The sequence below is a fragment of the Miscanthus floridulus genome, chromosome 19 (genome assembly GCF_019320115.1).
Source record: "Miscanthus floridulus cultivar M001 chromosome 19, ASM1932011v1, whole genome shotgun sequence".
Lineage (NCBI taxonomy): Eukaryota > Viridiplantae > Streptophyta > Magnoliopsida > Poales > Poaceae > Miscanthus > Miscanthus floridulus.
In genome coordinates, this window is record NC_089598.1 from 9,091,498 (window position 1) to 9,111,464 (window position 19,967).

The 19,967-nt window shown below is 42.9% G+C and overlaps 1 protein-coding gene and 1 non-coding gene across 2 annotated transcripts; both read right to left on the minus strand.

The window, feature by feature from the left end:
* Window positions 1-11,759: 11,759 nt before the first annotated feature.
* On the minus strand, window positions 11,760-16,955 carry LOC136526931 (ruBisCO large subunit-binding protein subunit beta, chloroplastic-like). Its single transcript, XM_066519502.1, has 14 exons — window positions 16,831-16,955; window positions 15,803-15,957; window positions 15,577-15,702; window positions 15,100-15,237; window positions 14,680-15,018; window positions 14,345-14,579; window positions 14,098-14,267; window positions 13,938-14,015; window positions 13,750-13,821; window positions 13,249-13,353; window positions 13,045-13,137; window positions 12,866-12,958; window positions 12,347-12,470; window positions 11,760-12,162 (listed from the first exon to the last, which is right to left on the minus strand). Exons 2-14 carry the CDS (start codon window positions 15,953-15,955, stop codon window positions 12,149-12,151), a joined length of 1,740 nt encoding a protein of 579 aa, XP_066375599.1. The 5' UTR covers window positions 15,956-15,957; window positions 16,831-16,955; the 3' UTR covers window positions 11,760-12,148.
* Window positions 16,956-17,187: 232 nt separating this feature from the next.
* TRNAD-GUC (transfer RNA aspartic acid (anticodon GUC)) lies at window positions 17,188-17,259 on the minus strand. Its single transcript has one exon. It is a non-coding gene; the product is annotated as a tRNA-Asp (tRNA).
* Window positions 17,260-19,967: the final 2,708 nt, after the last annotated feature.

Consider the following 19,967-nt stretch of genomic DNA (forward strand, 5'->3'; position numbering starts at 1 on the left):
AATTGAACATGAAATATTTTTGTGCTAAATAAACATGGAACAATGTTCCCTGGACCAGGACAATGCTATCTCAATAAAAATATATATATGGACTGATTAAATAAAAATGTTTTCCGTGCTCGAGCGAAAACTAATAAAGGTGTACCGACACTTTATATCTCGTGAAAAATCTTTCTATCACTCTCTTTGCATTCTACAAATTTACTTTCTAAAAAAATATGCTACAGTAGGGTTAAAGCTGAGGTTGCAAATACTTTTATGTGTTAAAGTAGTCACACTTTGTTAGCCTTGAACAAATTCAGCTAGGTGATGTGTTTATCATCCGCAAGGCACGAAAGAAAGTTGAGGCACATAGTGGCTATAAGCCCACATGAAAAACCGCCAAAGAAAACAAGGTATACATGTCAATATCAGCACCAATGTAATATGCCACGTTAGCTAACTGACTTCAAAACTGCCTCAACCGATTATTTAGACGCTTTTAAGTAGTTTAAGAGTTGAAGTAGCCAGCCTCCAACAGTTAGAGGTTAAATATATTTTTTTCTAATAATGAAATATTATTAAATACAATAGTGGTCCCTTTTGCTGAAAAAGTACCATAGGCGCAAAATGGCCTTTTCATCTGGGACTTAACACTGCTACCACTCCGAAGTATCGAAAGTAACAAATAGGAAAGAAAAAATGAAAGGGGTGACAAATAGAAAATATTTTAAGTTTATGTGTTAAATAAGAAAGCATAAGTTTTTTTAGCGTAAAATAGGAATTTCCTCTTATATATAAGTTGGACCTTTTCAAATATTGGTAAGAAATATTTTTAGTGATTAAACGTTTGTTGCCTCTAATATTGATAGAAAAAAAGTCTACATCATCCTAACTACTAGCAGTTGTCTACTTTATCCCTCGTATATTATTTTTAGCCACATTAACAGCTCAACGGTATTTTCAAATCTCATTATAGATAAATTTTTGTTATAAGGAAGTATTTTATAATGATCAAACTTCCACTGCCTCAAAAAAATATACGAGCTCGCTAGCGCTCGGATGTCGACGGGGCGTTCGGACGCCCGCACCCACAGTCATTTTTCTGTGCCGTTCCGCACGCCCACGTGAGGCCCACGCGCGCCTTGAATGTCATGAGCATGGAGAAGAGAGGGAGGAAGCGGCCAGACGCCCAACCAGCGTCGCGAGGAGGAGGAGACACCGAGGCGAGGCATTAGAAAGCGAGGAGGAAGATACAACACCCCGATTTACTTTTTGAAATATTCAAATGCAATACTTGCAACATTCATATGAAGGCAGGTGAAACATGCATATGAAACACTTATAATAACACCTCAAAACACTTGAAACCATTGCAAAAACATACGCAACATCCACATAAAACACATGCAAACATATGTGTGAAATATATGCAATATCCATATAAACCACTTGCAACATACGCCTGAATAAACAGATGAAACATTGGGAACAAAGCTTCAACATACGTGTACAACCATTGCAACATATGCAACATCTCGATCTACTTTTGCAACATCCATATGAAAACACTTGCAACATACCTCTGAATAAACAAATGAAACATTGGGAACAAAAGCTTGCAACATACGTGTACAACCATCGCAACATATGCAACATCTCGATCTACTTTTGCAACATCCATATAAAAACACTTGCAACATACCTCTGAATAAACAAATGAAACATTGGGAACAAAAGCTTGCAACATACGTGTACAACCATCGCAACATATGCAACATCTCGATCTACTTTTGCAACATCCATATGGAACACTTGCAACATACCTCTGAAACATATAAAATACTTGAAAAAAGATGTTTGCAACATGTGCTTTCAAAGCGTAACATATACTTGCTGCTTAACGAAAATGGAAGCTCGTCGACGCGGAGCTCGGCGCCGGCATGGAGCTCGAAGTGGCGCAGAGGTCTCCTGTGTGGAGCTCGTCGGCGGCACGGATCTCGGCAGGGGCAGGCGGCAGGCAAATGGAGCGCGGCCGCAGCGGGAGCACGCGAGTATGGGCGGGGCTGGCACAGGGGAGGATGAGATCCATCCCACGCGTAGGGGTGCGCAGCGAGGGCCCACGGCGTGGGGGAGGGCGGGATGCATCATGCGAGCAGGGGGCGCGTAGCGTGCAAATGCCGCAGAGCGAGCGGGGCGATGCAGACGAGGGCGGCACGGGCGGGGTCCATTCTACGTGCGGGTGACTCAGGCGGGGTCCGTCCGGGAGCATTACGGAAAAATATATTATAAGAGACATTAGCAGTCAAAATATGGTTTTAAAAATAAGAAAGTCAAGATGCCTTATGTTTTAGAATGAGCATAACGAACTAACGGTCCTTGAACTTAATAGAACGTATCATTTAGGTTTATGAACTCTCGAAATACACATCTAGGTACAAAAATTACAGGTCCAAACGGGTCTTGGCCAAACCCATTTGTTGCCGTGGCAGTCCATGCTAGCATGTAGACTGCGCTGCTTGCCGATATCGTGCCCTGCCTCATCCGCGGGCCACATGTGCCCTGTGCCCACGCCGGCCAAGTCCCTATACCACGCCCGCAAGGCCGCTGGTCAAGTCCCCCACCGTGCCAGCCCCATGATCATTGTGCCCCATGTTGCCTCGTCTGACTGTGCACGGCGCCACAGAACTCCACTATTGTCGCCTTGGACCACGACCCCGTACTAGCTAGGCTGCCTCGTCGCCATAGTCGTGCCCATCCACTGCACTTGTGTGCCTCGTGGCTCGTGCTTACTCTCCTCCCACGACACACCCTAAGCCTAGCCATGCATCCTTGTTTGCTGGTGTGCTCGCACGTGATCATGAGGTATGTGGCCGTGCTAACTGATGTGTGCGCCGATGCTAGGACATTGCATCGTATCATGCGCCACACGTGCCTCTCTTTTAGCAAGAGCGGCTGGAAGAGGACGTCGTGCTTGCCTCGTCCAACCACCTCACCCACGGGCCCTATACTCGGCTGCCTTGCTCATCTCGTCAAGCCGGATTGGAGGGTGCTGCAGATGGCGTGAGATGTGTGGTAACCTGGCGCATCTGCGAGTTGGAGCACGTGGTGTACGAGGGCACCACAGTGTTTTACGGTGGAGCTATAGGGGAGGACTTTGCCCATGTCTGCGAGCGGGTCTAGCTAAGGGGCCCGATCGGCTGGGCTGGCTGGCCAGCCCCCTCACATGGATACTATTTACATGAACTAGCCAACAGTACTTCTCTCTCACATAAACGAACCAGCAACAATACGAACCAGCCAACCGAACAGGCTGAAGACCTGTTTGGACCCGTGATGCACAGCGAGCCGAGTCTAGCCAAGACCCGTTTAGACATGTGATACACCATGAGCCAAGTTTCTGTAGCTAGATATACATTTTTGGAGTCCAAAGAACCTAGACGACACACCCTATCAAGTTCGAAGTCTGCAAGTGCATTTTACTCTTGTAGTATAGAAAGAATATTATTTATTATAATGTGAATACTAAATAGTTAAGAGCTACCACATGAGCTAAAAATATTCAAATGTAACAATGAAAAGGAACCCAATGCACTCTGTTTGTTTGTTAATATCTTAGCTCAACGCTATCGTACCTGGTTGAATGAGCCACGACCGATGGAGAGAAATGAAACGGGCTCTCTAGCACACTGAAGACTACACACGCTCAACACCACGCATGCCTTGCTATCACTAGATCGAGATCATAAAAGCAAGGATGAAGCCTTATTGCGTCGTCATCATCATAAAACTGATATACACTGGCATGTTCGTGATATGGTGGTGGTCTCTTTCTTCCTTGGCGGTATAGATTGAAACCTTGACTCTATGGATTTGGTTCACTCTAATATCTCAACACTGCAAATCAAACACTGCTGCTTGTTTCAGCACTGCCTACCGGAATCATGTGAAGGTAACAGATATCTATCTGTATATATACGGTTACAGCAGGCGATCAATGTCGATTATGCATAGAGAACGAAATGTATGGGCACGCATGCTATTTCAATTTGCAACAGACTATTCATGTGAGCTGTGTGAGCACGATGATTCCCAAATTCTAGTAAGAATCCTTCAACACACGACTAGCTAGCACAGGTCGTGCAGGCCGACCAGCGGATCTGGTCTCACCACAACTTCGGACGGTTTCAACTTTCAAGCAATGCAAATTAGAGTGCCAATTTGACCGAACACCTTTTTATTAGCCACAAGATGCACCCAGTACCCCGCGTCCAGTAATCACATATGCCACGCTCACATTGCTGTGCCAGCCACTCTGTTCACACGGCATCACCCGTCCTCTGTTTTTGTAAGACTGAACTTTAGGATCAGAGCTACCCCTTCTATCTCAAAATATAATATGTACACATATTTCAAGATTCAAGCTTGATCAATAATTAAAATAATTGGTTTAGTTATACAAAAAGTTTGTCCATAAAGAGGTTACATTGGACAAGTCATTTATATCCCTGGGTGGTGCAATATTGAACACATAAGTACATAACGTAGAACACGCCACAGAAATTTAGCATAAAGATCGTAAAAAAAAGATATTGAATTGTTTCTTATTGATAACACAAACAACGAGTTTAATTCGCATCCCAGCTCCTCCGAGAAAGATCATTTTTTAGGATAATTCCATATTACCTTTTGCCACGTCAAGAACTCAAAGGTATTTTCATATGTCAAATCTCATTATTGACAACTTTTTATTATAAGGAAATCCATTACACCTAAAATGACTCTAAAGTAATCATCTACCCGGTGATACAAAAAAACGTATACTATTCGGTCACAAAGGCTACCAAATACGTATACTATCCGGACACCGTTCAACCTCACCAGAAATCCAAAGTACGCACGCCTCCGCGCGTCCACAGGCAGACCCAAATAATGAGCCCGTCCTACGATTCATGTGTGCGCTCCGATTGAAAAATACGGATCGGTCTCTGGCTCATCAAAACAAATACGGATCGGCCTCGGCTCCACATGCAAACCAATTTAATTTCGCCCGTGACGTCTACGTGCAGCGCTCCAATCCCACACTCTCCGGCGGTCAGCCCCGCATGCAAGACAAATCAGCACTTTTCATGTATTTTTTTAGTTCAAAATTCTTTTTTTTTAATACGTCTCAAGGACAAACAGCTACACGTTACATCCAAAACTGCTTCTCATGTATATGTATCAAACATGCTAAAAATGCAATTCTCTCATGATTATGTCTTTTCATCATACCTAAGGAAGCAAGTACATGATTACCATGAATAAAATATTTATGTATAGATTGATGATTAACAAGAGTTTATTTGCCGAAGAAAAACTAAATGAAACCCTAATTTAGTTTACACACGGGAGCTTTTATTCATACACAAAGAAGTTTAAGAATTCTAATGCAAAATCATTTATTAACTTTTATTGTTTTTTGAAAATAAATAAGCGTGGCCAAATATTTATGACTCCCGTGCAATGCACGGCCATATATCTAGTATTTTCTAAAAGATCAAACTTTCTTTGCCTCAAAAAATATATCATAAGGGATATTAGCAGTCAAAGTGTGATCTTATCATCGTAAATAAGAAAGTCAAGATGCATTATACTTTAAGGTGAGCAAAATGCAGTTACGGCTCTTAAACTTGTGGCGCGTATGTCATCTATAGGTTCTAAGCTCCCAAAATACACATCTTGCTATAGAAACTTGGCTCACGATAGGTCACGTGTCTAAACGGGTCTTGGCCAAACCTGCTTGCTGACGTGGCAGTCAACGTTAGCACCACGATGGGTAGCCCATGCTACTTGCCTATGTTGTGTCCTTCCTCATCCATGGGCCACACGTGCCTTGTTGCCAACGCTATCCAAGGCTCAGGCTTAAGCTCCTCCGCAGCACACCCTGAGCCTCGCCATGCATCCCAGTCACCAGTGTGCTCGTCCTCATCTCCCGTGCTCTCCAGCCGCACTGCCATGAGGTAGGTGGCCGCGCTAGCCGACACATGCGCCGTGCTAGGACACTGCACCGTGTCATGCGCCACACACGCTCCTCCTCTTCTAGCGAGGGCAGCTGAAAGAATGCTTGCCTCGTCCTGCCACCATACCTAGCTGCCTTGCTCACCTCGTTAGGTGTGCAGATGGCAAGATGTACAGCGACCTGGCACATCCGTGTGCTGGACCACATGGTGGCGGAGGGCGCCATGATGTTCTACGGCAGAGCAGTAGGGGAGGTCTTCGGCCACGATGTTAAGGCAGGGGGCAAGATTGTGACGGTGGATGACCTTGACGGCGGCAGACGAGAGCATGCAGCAACGCTTACTTAGGCAATTCGCAGAGCACCTTGAGGTTGTTCTCTAGCATCCCCTTCCCTTGCTACCTCGCGCGCCAGTCACCAGTTGCCATGTCTACAAGCGGGTGTTGCCAAGACCCATTTGGACCTGTGATGTACGTTCTGTAGCTAGATGTACATTTTTGGAGTCCAAGGACCTAGACAACATAACCTATCAAGTTCGAGGGCTACCGGTCACTCTTTTAGGGTAGAGAGAATATTATAATGTGAATGTTGAGTAGTTGATAATAAGAGCGACTACAGGAGCTAAAAACATTCAATTGTAACAATGAAAAAAATAACACACATTGTTTGTTTGTTAATATCTTAGCTCAACACTAGCAGTATTATGCACAGTGTTGAAACTACAATCCCTTTACATACAAAAAAAAAACAGAAACACCATCCCACAAACAATGTTACTGCCACATGGGCACCAAGTGGAGGTGGTCTCCTAATTCCTCGCCTGTCACATTGGGGCCAAGTGGTGTTGGTTTCCTAATTCCTCGCCGGTATAGAATGAAATCTTGACCAAATGGATTTGGTTCGCTCTAACATCTCAACACTACAAACCAAACACTGTTGCTTGTTTCAGCACTGCCTACCAAAAAAACATAAGAAGGTTATTTTTGAGGAAAAACTGTGGAGCCTTGCTCCCCAGTGCAATATATTAAAACCAAAGAAAGAGAGTTACAACTGTGTTAGCTGGCTGCTAACAAAAAGGGAAAGCAAAGAACTTACCTAGGACTCACCTAGTACAAACTAGCAGAGACACAAGACAGAGGCCACCAGGGCAAAGAGAGCAAAGAAATTTAAATCGAGTTGATCCAATTCATCACTAAAACACGTTTGGCAATAGGTAACCTGAAGAGATGAAGCTTAACTTCATTCTTGAAAAGTTGCTTCCAGTTTTGCAGTGAGGGTACTTTATGATTAAAAATGAAATCATTCCTCTCTTTCCAGATGCACCAAGCACTGATCATAAATAAATCCATGAAGTAGGGGCCACCAAAATTGTCACGTTGATGCAACAGCATTTCAAATATACTCCCTCGCTACTCCCACTGTATGCCAATAGCAAACCATCTACTGGCACTTGAGGAACATTCAAAAAACAAGTGCAGTGAGGTCTCATCAACCTGATCAAGACATAAGACACAATGGTACCCCTCTTCAAGATGTTTGTGCCTTCTTCTAAGTATGTCTCTTGTGTTAAGTCTATCTGCCAACAACAGCCAAGCAAAAAAATTTATTTTTGGCATGCACTTTGCTTTCCAAATCCAGCAGAAAGGAGGAGGCGGTGTGATCTGCACAAAGTGATGTTTGTAAAAATTGTCTCGAACTATAGAGGCCACCATTCCAGTTGCAGATCCAAACATCAGTCTGATCATTGTCAGCCTTGAGTGATTCCAGTTCTTCCTCGAAGACAAGGAACTCATTGTAAGCCATTCTAGACATTGGCAGCCTGAAAATTTCTAGCAGATCAGATACAGCTAAACCAGACTTAACTGACATATTCTTGTTGATGTTAGCTAATCTACTGCTACCTTGTGTGAACACAGCAAGGGAAGGCGGCGCCGAAAAGCCCCCTGCTGTGATACTGTAACCGCTGCAGGTGCAGGCGCCGCACGGCTCACCTACAGCACTGTAGGAACATGCAGTGGCCGGCGCAGAGTCAGCCCTGTCAGTGTTATCTAATTACTGTTACAGCATGTACACTGTACTAGGACCAAATAGATAGAGTTATATAAATAGACATACACGGCAACTCAATAAAGAGAGTTCAGATTTGCCATCTCACGAACAGGGCTTCGGCCAACGCTGGTGTCTTGTATTGTGTGTGCTTGCTCTGTTCTCCCTTCATCTTCTAGCTCCAGCCATAGTGTGTGGGGACGGACAACGCTTGTTCGTGGTCGGCACGGCTAGTGGGTGCTCGGCAACACTAGCGGGTGCTTGGCAAGACTGGTGAGTGGTTCACTCACCTGAGCCGGTGATCCTGTGGGCCAACAGTTGATAACATAGGCATACAGGTTGGGATACATGATTGAAAAGGTCTGCTGTTGAATATTATCCTCCCAAAGACCAATTGTGTCACCCATGCCTGACAGACAATGAGCAATGCTTCTAAATTGCACACTCAACTTGAGTATATCTTTCCACCAGAAAGATCCTTTTGCAGGGGCCAGGTAAGGAACTTTATGTTGGTAATAAGTAGTCTAGATCAACTGTACCCATGGCACATCAACTTTATTATAAAATTTCTGTAAATGGTTCAACAATAGGGCATCATTCTGTACATACAAATCTTTTATCCCCAGCCCACCTTTATCCTTTGGCACCGTCACCATTTCCCAGGCAGCTAGATTATAGCCTTTAGCATTAATGTCACAACCTCTCCAAAGACAGTTTTTTCTAAATTTATCAATCATTACTATCACTGTTTTAGGCAAACTCAGTGTGCACATGAAGTAAGTAGGGAAGGAGGAGACAACAGAATTAATAAGCTGTAACCTGCCTGAATATGATAGAAATACAGAACTAGCAGAAAGCTTTCTCTCAACTCTGCAAATTAGGGGAGCATAATCTTTGACTAAGGGCTTTGTAGTCCCAAGTGGAATTCCCAAGTAAGTGAATGGCAGCTGTCCCTCAACACAGCCAAACACCCCAGTGAGCAATGGCACTTTATGACTTGGAACATTGATAGGAATCAAGCAGGATTTATGAAAATTGACTTTGAGTCCTGTGGAAGTTGCAAAGCTTTGCAGCAAGGCTTTTAGACAGAAAAGTTGCCTAGCATCTGCTTGCATTATGAGCAAGGTATCATCAACATACTGTATAATTGGGAAGTGATCAATGTCTCTATTTGGAATTGGAAGATTGAAGAGCCCCTGCTGATAAGCTCTATTAACTATGCTTTGGGGAAGATCTGATACCATGACAAATAGTAAAGGGGAGAGTGGATCTCCCTGTCTTACACCTCTCCTGCAGTGGAAATCTTTCCCAGGCACACCATTAAGCAGCACCGAGGATGTTCCTGAGCTTGGAATGTGAGAGATCCAAGTGCACCACTTGGTTGGGAAGTCTTTGGCCTGCAAGATATTCATAATAGATTTGTGCTCTACCATGTCACAAGCTTTCTCAAAATCCAATTTAAGAATAATAATCTCTTTCTTGGATGCATGACATTGATACAAATATTCAAATGCCCACCCTAAACAATCCTGAATTGTCCTCCCCTATATGAATCCATACTGATGTCTATGAACAACCTTTAAGATCACTTTCTGTAATCTATTTGAGAGAATTTTCGTGAGAAATTTCATGGTGGAATTTAATGGAGAGATTGGCCTAAAATCTGTGACCTTTTCTGGATTTGTTTTCTTGGGCACAAGAGTTATAGTAATTTATACTCTTTAGATCAGCCATGTGATCATAGAAATCTCTGCATAGCCTATAGACATCATATTTGATCAGACTCCAACTTTTCTTGAAAAAATGCCCATTGAAAACATCAGGTCCAGGTGCCTTATCATTGGGCAAGTCCTTGGCTACTACATCCAAGTCTTCTATTGTAAAATGTGCTACTAATTCATGAAGGTCATGTTGTATTATAAGGTGATCAAGATCAAAGAGCATTTGTGGGTTAACTGAAACACACATTCTGGTCTTGAATTCTTGCCAAAATAAAGCTGCTTTTTCTGCATGTTCAGAAACTAATCTCCTATCTTCAGCTGAAATCTGAGCAATCACATTAAATCTGAACCTCTCTGTGGCCCTTGCATGGAAATTTTTTGTATTTTCATCCCCCCATTTCACAAGCTTTTCTGTATAGCGTTGCTTCCAATATATGTGCTGACAATGCAGTAACTTTTGCAGGTGGGATTGGATGATAATCCTGAAGTTTCTTTCTGGCACATGCAGTGGTCTGATCTTTTCCAAGTCATCCAAAAAAGCTATAACAATACTGCAATGATTTATTAGAATTCTCAGATTTGACTTAGTACCATTCCAAGACTTAAGAGCAGCCCTTAAAGCTTTAAGCTTTGTAGATATATTTGTAGCACCATCATGATGTGAGCAAGAAAACCAAGCCTTGGAGACTGTGTCCATGAAACCAGGTATCAATGTCCAATAGTTTTCAAACCGAAAGAGAGTTGCTTTGGGTATGTGTGTTCCAATTTGTACTTTGCATGGAGTGTGATCGGACACACTTTTAGCTAAAGGCAATACAACAGTGTTTGGGTATGACAATGTCCATGCTGGTGAAGTAAAGAACCAATCCAATTGCTGCATAAGTGGCTGATCCTGCATATTGCTCCAAGTATAACTCCTTCCTTTGAGTGGCAGCTCTATAAGTCCTAGATGATGTATTATAACATTGAAAATTAACATGTCATTCGTGTTGCCACCTGGTTGATTTCTGTTAGAGCTTGATCTATAGAAGTTGAAATCGCCCAAGATGAGATACTGATCATCAGTAGCTATATCAAGACTATATAACCAGGAAACAAAATTTGTTCGTGATGGTTCACGCGTTGGACCATATACTGAGATAAGATTCCAGATTGCTAGATTATGCACAGAAGTTACTTGCAATCTCAAGGCAAAAACCTCACTGTCAATAGTGACCACTGAAAAAACACGAGAGCTCCGTGCCACTAAGATTCCACCGGAAGCACTTTCTGACGAGCAGTACTCAAAATAATCAAAACGTCTAGTGCAAATTTACGCATAAAAACAGCATCAATTTCTTCCTTTTTTGTTTCCTGGAAACAAAATAAAGAGCAAACACTTTCTTCTAATTTATTACGAATACGATCCCGCTTGTCCGCTTCATTAAGACCTCTAACATTCCAGCACAAGATGTTCCAATTACGACTGTAATCCATAACAAACCATACTTGAAAAAGAAAGAGGTGGAGACACAGTAATCACCAACAAAAGAAGAGTGCAGAGTGCAGAACATGAGAAGGTTTTTTGTATACATATACTGTTAAAGCAGGCGATAATGTTGCTATGCATATAGAGAACGAAATGTATGGGCGGCACCCATGCTATTTCTATTTGCAACAGACGGCTATTGTGTGAGCTATGTGAGCACGATGATTCCAAATTCTAGTAAGAATCCTCAGTCCCAAATTCAACAGCCGACTAAGCTATCACAATTCACAGGTCGTGCAGGCCGACCAGTGGAAAAGGCATATTGCAAAACCCCATTTTCTCCATGTTTTTTTATAAAATCAAAAGGTGATTTACCGTACTTTTAATGACTGATGACTAGCACCTCAACCGGTGTTTTCATAAAGTTACACTCTTAACTTTTTTAAAAATTTGGAACATTTATTTGGGTCACATCCACTATGGAAACATCCCAATGTCTGAAAATAGAATAAAGGTTGACGATATTACTCATAAAGTTGTGTTAATATGGTAAAGAGTGCAGTGAGAAACCTCATCATCATGTATTCGAAGATAGAAAGAATAATTAGTTTTTTTTTTGAGGGGAGGAAGAAAGAATAATTAGTAACACAAGGCAGTAGGATTATTTGGGCTAGTTATTGACGTGGGCCACTGGGCCGGACCACCCTAGCAACAAATAAAGGACTTTCTTGGGCTGGGCCCTAAAGAAGCTCTAACATCCAGTTTACATCACAAATTTGGGCTACAGTTCCTCCACTTATTTTCGCCTTTTAGTCGTACAACAAACTCACTTTTTTTTTATCTGAAAACTACCTCGACCCAACTTCTCGCCTACCAAAAAAATAATATGGTGATCACCTTCCCATGGGGCAACTGCGGCTTGGCCATATCATCTCATCAGTATCCATAGCCTGGGCATGGCAGACACAGCAAACGGTTAGAACATGCACAGGACGTCGAAAGAACTAGCATCAATGGCAGTGTCAGCGGTTAGAACATGCACAGGACGGCGAAAGAAAGCATCAATGGCAGTGTCAGCGGTTAGAACATGCACAGGATGTCGAAAGAACTAGCATCAATGGCAGTGTCAGTTACCAGAGTTGTCCATCGGGTTAGCAAGGGGCGTGGCCTCCGGCTCCTTGATATCGACGACCACAACATCTGATGTCAGGAAGGTCTTGGCTACCGACGCAGCGTGCTCCAAGCAGCATCTCACCACCTGTGACAGTTCATGGCGGTTTGAGGTTTTGTTCCAGGAAAAGAAATATCAAACACCAGTCAGGAATTGTTCCTCTAAAAGAAGTTACCAAAGACCAGTTGGGAAAAGAGATGTAACAATCATAGCGCCAACAATGTGCAAGGACTGCTGTTTTCAGTTTTACCGGCTATTGCTGCTGCTTTACCTTTGGCAGTTCCCAAGTTCTTTTAGATCCATATGAGGTAGGTTACATTAAAGAATTGCGCTATGAGCTAAAGGTAATGAACTCGACAGATTGGTTATGGCAATGAAGCCCAATGGTAGGGAACAAGCATTGATGACTGAAGTTGCAAGATCAACTAACTACTAGTATTCAAGCAGACGGATAGGAAAGCCATAGGGCTAGGGCCACAAACCTTGGTGGGGTCAATGATACCAGCAGCCATCAAGTCCTCGTACTGTCCAGTAGCAGCATTGTAACCATACTTGAAGTTATCGATAGAAAGGACCTGGTGCAGCAAACATTTTACACAAGATTCAGATCCATGCCGTGAACTGTGGTACATGAGTGAGATTTTCGGTAAACAAACTGTACCTTCTCAGTGACAACGCTGCCATTGACACCAGCGTTTTTAGCAATCAATTTAAGTGGGTAGCTCAGGGCCCTCCTTACTATTTCAGCTCCAACCTAATGACAGTTAAGCATGTCAGTTCAGAATGCCCAATGGTTCAAGTATAGCAAGGCTGTCCTCTGTAGCCTCCTCCAAATGAACTAAGGGATTACTGATTATGTTTTCACCTTCTGCTCATCGTTCTCCAGTGTATCCTTGATGGCATCGACTTTAGCTGCAAGTCGCAAAAGAGTGCACCCTCCACCAACAACAATACCTTCCTCGACAGCAGCCTGTGAAGAGAAAGAAGCAATTTTAGTGATATGTAACCAAAAGAAAAATAGGCAGAAAATGCAGAATGATTCAGGAAAGAATATGGAATAATTCTTACTTCCTCCAATCACAAATATAAGCCCATCTAGGTCTTTTGTAAGTAAACTATCTAAACATTAACTATGGTACATATAATATCAAAAAATTTACATAGATTGACAACAAAATTCGTCTATCGTGAAAACTACTTTTTCAATGTATGTTTTTTTTCAATTCAAGATTATATATTATTATACATTTTGCCTGTCAATGTTAGAAAGGTTGGACTTAGAACAAACCTAGATCAGAGGAAGTATTCCTCATGAAACAAATACAAATCTGGCAGCACAAAATGGTTAATAACTCTGACAACTTACCTTAGTTGCATTTAGCGCATCCTCAACTCTCAACTTCTTCTCTTTTAGTTCAGTTTCTGTTTGTGCTCCTACCTGTCAGCCAACACCAGACATGAATTACAGCTATCCACCATACTTACAACACTGAATCGATGATAATAACGTTGAACAAATAACACAAACTTTGCGATCCATGTACTTGATAATACCTGAATGACAGCAACACCACCAGCAAGCTTTGCTATCCTCTCATTAAGTTTTTCCTTTTCGTATTCTTGTTCTGCTGCCTGCAAATTAGGTTGATAAAAACAGATTTTCAGACTTTCACCTGAGCAGCAAATGAGCAACGAGAACAGGAAAAGGTCAGACCTCAATCAGATTTTTAATCTGCGCAACCCTTTTAGTCACTTCTTCCTGGGTGCTGCCGTCACCAACAATTGTTGTCGACTCTTTGGTAAGAACAACCTTTGCAGCTGTTCCAAGGACTGATTTGTCAGCCTTGTCAAGTGACAGCCCAACTTCATCTCTGATTACAGTTGCTGCAGACACGGAGAATGCTTATAAATAAGGAGCATAGATGATCATAAGGATGCTCTAGAACAGAAGTTTAGCTGACCTCCAGTAAGGATGGCAATATCATCCAAGTACTGAGTCTTGCGCTCTCCAAAACCAGGGGCTTTGATGGCAGCAATCTTCAATGATCCTCTAAGCTTGTTGACAACAAGGGTAGCAAGAGCCTCCTGCTCAATATCCTCAGCAATTATCAGGATTGGGTATGCACCTCTGATGGCTTCTTCCAAAACGTTGATAAGATCCCTTGCGTTGGTGATCTTCTTGTCAACCAAAAGCAGCTGAACAGTGAAGATGAAAGACAGTAGCGTTAATAGTCTGAAACAGGAAAGCAATAAACGGCAAAAAAATCAAATTGATATCTCAGATTTCCCATGTTACCTTGCAGTTCTCGTACTCGACAGACATTTTCTCACTGTCTGTTACAAAGTACGGAGAGATATAACCACGGTCAAACTGCATTCCCTCCACAACATAGAGAAAGTTCTCAGAACTCCTCCCCTCTTCAAGGGTAACCACACCCTTCCGACCAACCTTGCTCATGGCCTCTGCTATCATGTTACCGATTTCATAGTTGTTGCCAGCACTAACTGCAGCAACATCTGCAAGCTCGCTATCTTCAACATCCTTAGACAACTTACGTAGTTCTTCAACTAGTGCTTTCGCTGTTTTCTCGATACCACGAGTAATCTGAACAGGATTAGCACCAGCTGCCACAACCTGGAAAAGAGAGTATTTAGCTTCGAAAACAATAATTCAACATTCAATACAAGTAGCAACAAATTGCAGCTAGTGGCACACCTTAACACCCTCAGCAATCAGTCCCTGAGCAAGGACAACGGAGGTGGTTGTCCCATCTCCAGCTAGATCATTGGTCTTAGCTGCAGCTTGCCTGACCAATTTAGCTCCAATGTTTTCCACAGGGTCCTCCAGCTCAACCTACAGAATAACAATTATTACTTAAGTGCAACATGAACTTACTTTCATGATAACCCATAAGCCTTCAGAACACACTCAATTCATTAACAAAAATCAATATTTTGCAACAATCATTATGACATTATGGTAAAATTAAATGGTGCATCATCAATATTGTATATACAACATTTAACAAGTATATACTTCTGTTGATCCTCTATAGTTTATGCATGAAATGGGTCATAAAAATACGACCTGCAAAACATGTATGACAAGAATGAAAAAAAAAAATACAGCGTTATGTAATTGACCAACTAGCAAGCAAATTCTAGGTACAACCATGATAGCATTGCGCTGTACCTCTCTTGCAACTGTAACACCATCGTTAACAATCTTAGGAGAGCCATACTTGCTCTCCAAAACGACATTCCTTCCCTTTGGTCCGAGTGTAACTCCAACTAGGTCTGCAAGCTTATTGACTCCAGTCTGAAATATAGAGAAAACCGATTAGCGCCTGGTTAAGGGTCAACAGCACATTGTCATATCATAAATAAAAAGAGCGCCAGATGATAAATGTGAAGCTCACCTGGAGCTTCTTGATAGCTGAGCCATCCTTGTTGAAGTACAGCTCCTTGGCTGCTTTTACTCTGAAGTTAGTCCTCCTCTGAAGGCGCACATTCTTCCCTGTTGGAGCAGCCATAAGGCCAACTGTACAAGTGGCACCGAATGTCGAAGCCATGTCTACATGTGCAGCAGGAGTCACATTAGCATGAGAAAACAATTGAAGCAAACATATAATCCATAACCTGACCATGTCGCAAGCATGAACTAACAGAAGCACTTTTTTTTACTGAACAATAGAACGCAGCATCCTTTGCCTTCACTGCATGTAATGAGGTATCAATACCTAACCAAATTGCATGGTGGATTACACACTGCTGCGGACAGACGCTACCTCTGATGCAAATGGAAAGGACACACACACATACACACTGACGCACATGACCACAGAACTTCAAATTCAGATGCTATTCACACACTCCAGCAATTTTGCCAACTTGTGTAACAATTTAATGGTAGCCTAACATACATACATACAATTGCTGGAATTTTCGTTTTTACGCTACCCAAGTGGCAATGCACAAAGCATGTACATATACAGTGTCAGACAAATGGAACAGGTGAATCCCAATCCACCCCACCAACAGTCAATCCACTGATTGAGCATGAGCCGTAGAAACCTCTAAAACGCCATGTTTTAGAATTGAAACCAATGTGCCAATTCCATCAAGCTAACAACAGCAGCACGTCGCACGAGTACAGACCCCGCGAGATTCACGAGCCCCAAGCCCCCAACTGCCCACAGCATTCGGGTGAAACTAGCTCTAGACAGCAACACCTCCATCCCCCCAATCCAATCTATGTATCTACACGGACGAACACGAACCACCTCGCGACGAAACCCATGACCCACCGAACTGGAGCTGCGCGGGAATCCAGTTCCAGCTCCACCGAATCATCAGACCACGGCAGCTAAACCCCGCCGAGAGCGCGGAGGGGCCTCGAATTAGAGGGGGCGGGGAAGGAGCACAGTAGCTCGGGCTGGGGACTCACCTTGCCGCGCTTGCGGATGGATTGGAGCCGGGGGATCGCGGAGGCGGAGGAGAGGATAAGGCTGGCGGCCTCGGGAGGGTCGGGTTGGGGTCGCAGCTGCGTGTTGCGAGGGGTTTGCGGTGTTAAATAACATAACGCGCCAGGGTTTAGCAGGGGCGCAGCAGCCTCGACCGCTGTGGAAGTGTCTAGAAGCGAAGCAGCACCACAATGCACGCGATGCGTTTTTCTTTCTTGAATGGGCCAAGATGAAGGTATGGCCTGCCTGCTCACTAACTAATAATAGTAAAGCTTGGGCCTGGGCTGAGAAGCTACAGACGGCGACAAAAAATAAAATTAAAAAAGAAAAAAAAAAGTAAACGCCGTTGCCGGGGAACGAACCCGGGTCACCCGCGTGACAGGCGGGAATACTCACCACTATACTACAACGACCTGGTTGTCTATGCGTAGATATCTGATATAATTCCTTTGTTTGAGATTGTGCGAAGTCAACAGCTCGAGAGCTAGCATTGACTACCCCAAATCATTTGTTTTTAGTTGGGCTTGCCATTATTATTATTTTTAGTTGGGCAAGAATTGGAAGTCAAACAAGCATGCCCTATAAGTTGTGTTTTTATGTGTTTAAGTTCCAATCTGTTTGAAACCGATACACAAGTGCATTTGTTTTTGGAGAATGTAGTTTATGAAAAATATGACTATGTTATATTTTATAGATACATAGACGTATATTAGAGTCAAAGTAGCAGCTAGGTTTTAAAAACCACTAACTTCAAACGACTTAAGAGCACAAAAAATTTATGACTAGAGTAGTATGTGCCAAACATGTTTTTACATTACCTTTTTAATATACATAGAGGACAGTGTTTGTGTTTGTGTGCGTGTGCGTGTAGGAGTGGCGAAGTGGCGCGCACGTCACTAGAGTGAGCTCTGTTATAACAACCTGGAACTGGTGATATGACGACACCAGAACTAGATCTACATTGATGGTCGACTAGCATATCAGAATCTAAATGTATTACATTTGGGATTTGTGTTTTTTTCGTTCACGATAATTCTCAATAACTTTTACTAAAATTTGTGATCCTAGAGTATTTATATTTATCCAATTTCAATGAAATTTAGGCAACCATGCCCGTGTTTTCTTCTGAATTTAAACATAGTTTTCTCCCAAATTCTTTCTTACTTCATGTCCAAGCTCCTATAACAGCTTGATGTGTACAAATTCAAGAAACTAGTTGCACCTTATTAGGACATTATGCAATTTTGTTTTAAACTCTCGGATCATTTTGCAATAAAGATGTCGATTTTGTAGTAAGCACTATAACGAATCACTGACAAGATATAATATAAGTAAACATATCCTGACATACTTGTAATCAACATTCGATTTTGTTGTGACAGTTACTAGCTAGCCTGAATAGATATTTATTACTTGGAGTTTGAAACTACAAATCCATTAGGACAAGCCACAACTATGTGTCACCACAACTATATATTGGCCTTGAAAATAGGTTTGTAGATGAAGACACCATGGGCAAACCATATAGGCTAAGCCTAGCTAATTAGATTTGGGCTAAAAGGCCGTCTGAGAGGAAGAATCACGGTGGCGCCTAAACCGTGGCTAAGCACAGCCAAAATTGGGCCTCGCTCTAAATGAGCAAGAACTCAAATATAAACGCCCGACATATGGGCATTTGACACAAACAACTAGGTTATAATGAAAAGTAGACTCCATTCCCGGCGATGATCTTCGGAGTTATTAAGATCGGTGCATGCAGTTCAGCGCAGAGCAACGCAAGTAGAGAGAGACTAGCATGTAAAATGCATGTAAGAGACGGACGGACGGAACCACAGGCCAATCGGTACTTGATGGAGACTGGAGTGGGATCACCAATGCAACATACATACCTCGCCGGAGACGATTACGTATAGCCAGGAAGATGAAACAGAAGAGTAGCACCCCCGTTCATCTGATGTGTGGCGGATCGGAGGCCGGACAGCTGGGGAGATTTGAGGGACACGCCACCACCGGATGGGGATGGAGGACTATAGGAGGTGGAGGAGAGGGATGGATCCTATGAAGTCTTTTATTGATGGACCTCTACGGCCCCGTTCGGCTGTCAGAATTTTGGCTGAAACTGGTTGAAAAATACTGTTATGGCTGAATTGTTGTGAGAGAAAAACACTCTTCCGGCTGAAAAAGAAGCCGAACAAGCCGAATATGGGGTAAGCCAAACGGGGCCTACATCTACACGAATGAGGGCATATTCTTTCTTTAAAAAACTAGAATTTGAGTGGGGGCACATGCCCCCCTCCTGCTGCTGGCGATGACTCCACGCTCGGCTAGTGCACGATGAACGTGCGCATACTGTCATTGTTGCGGGCCGGACTATCGCCACTGCTGCTAGCAGCGCGGTGGCCACCGAGCTCCACCTCCAGCTAGTACCGAAAAGCATGCCACCAGTACTGTTGCGACGATGGCGAAGGCGATTGCAGCTCCGACTATGGCGACGACTTTATCTTCCTTCGTGAATGCTACGCTGGTACTATCTTGATCTTGCATATGCATCGATGCTGCCGGCGCCGGTGCCTCCATCTCCCTCATCCTCTCTCTCTCCTCGGCGTGTGCTCGTGCTCGCCTCCTAGCTTAGCTCTGAGAAAGCAGTGTGCTATTATAGAGGAGCATGCACTGTGCTGCACGTGATCACTCGCTATATCGACAACTATATTTATCACCCCAGCCAGCTAGATCTCTTAGTGCTCGAGAAAATCATGGTCGTGGAATACCAAACTTATGAATAGAGGCAAATTGGAAAGAAAAAATTGATTAGTGCTAATTAGAATATAGTGTTCCTAGCTTGTTAATATGAGTAGTAAATTCTGCATCCATTTTTCTTTTCTGGCCGTATTTTATTTAGTTAGGACAAATAGATATGATTCGTCTATTAATATTTCATTTACATGATATGTGATCCAAAAGTATAGTCATATGCAAGTATTTTCTTAATACGAGCCTATTAACAACAATTTTGTGTCACATAAATTATGTATCACTCTACCATCCTTAAATATTTCTAAAAAATTTATGTATCACACCTGGAATTTGAGTGGGGGCACGTGCCCCACTCCTTGTGTACTGG

What these genes read in the sequence shown, in the direction of transcription:
- LOC136526931 (XM_066519502.1), bottom strand. Translation starts at nt 15,955, where the DNA reads ATGGCTTCGACATTCGGTGCCACTTGTACAGTTGGCCTTATGGCTGCT. An exon ending in GTGGTGTTGCTGTCATTCAG is followed by an intron (nt 13,822 to 13,937) that starts GTATTATCAAGT and finishes GTTGGCTGACAG; the next exon opens with GTAGGAGCACAAACAGAAAC. An exon ending in TGGAGAACGATGAGCAGAAG is followed by an intron (nt 13,138 to 13,248) that starts GTGAAAACATAA and finishes AACTGTCATTAG; the next exon opens with GTTGGAGCTGAAATAGTAAG.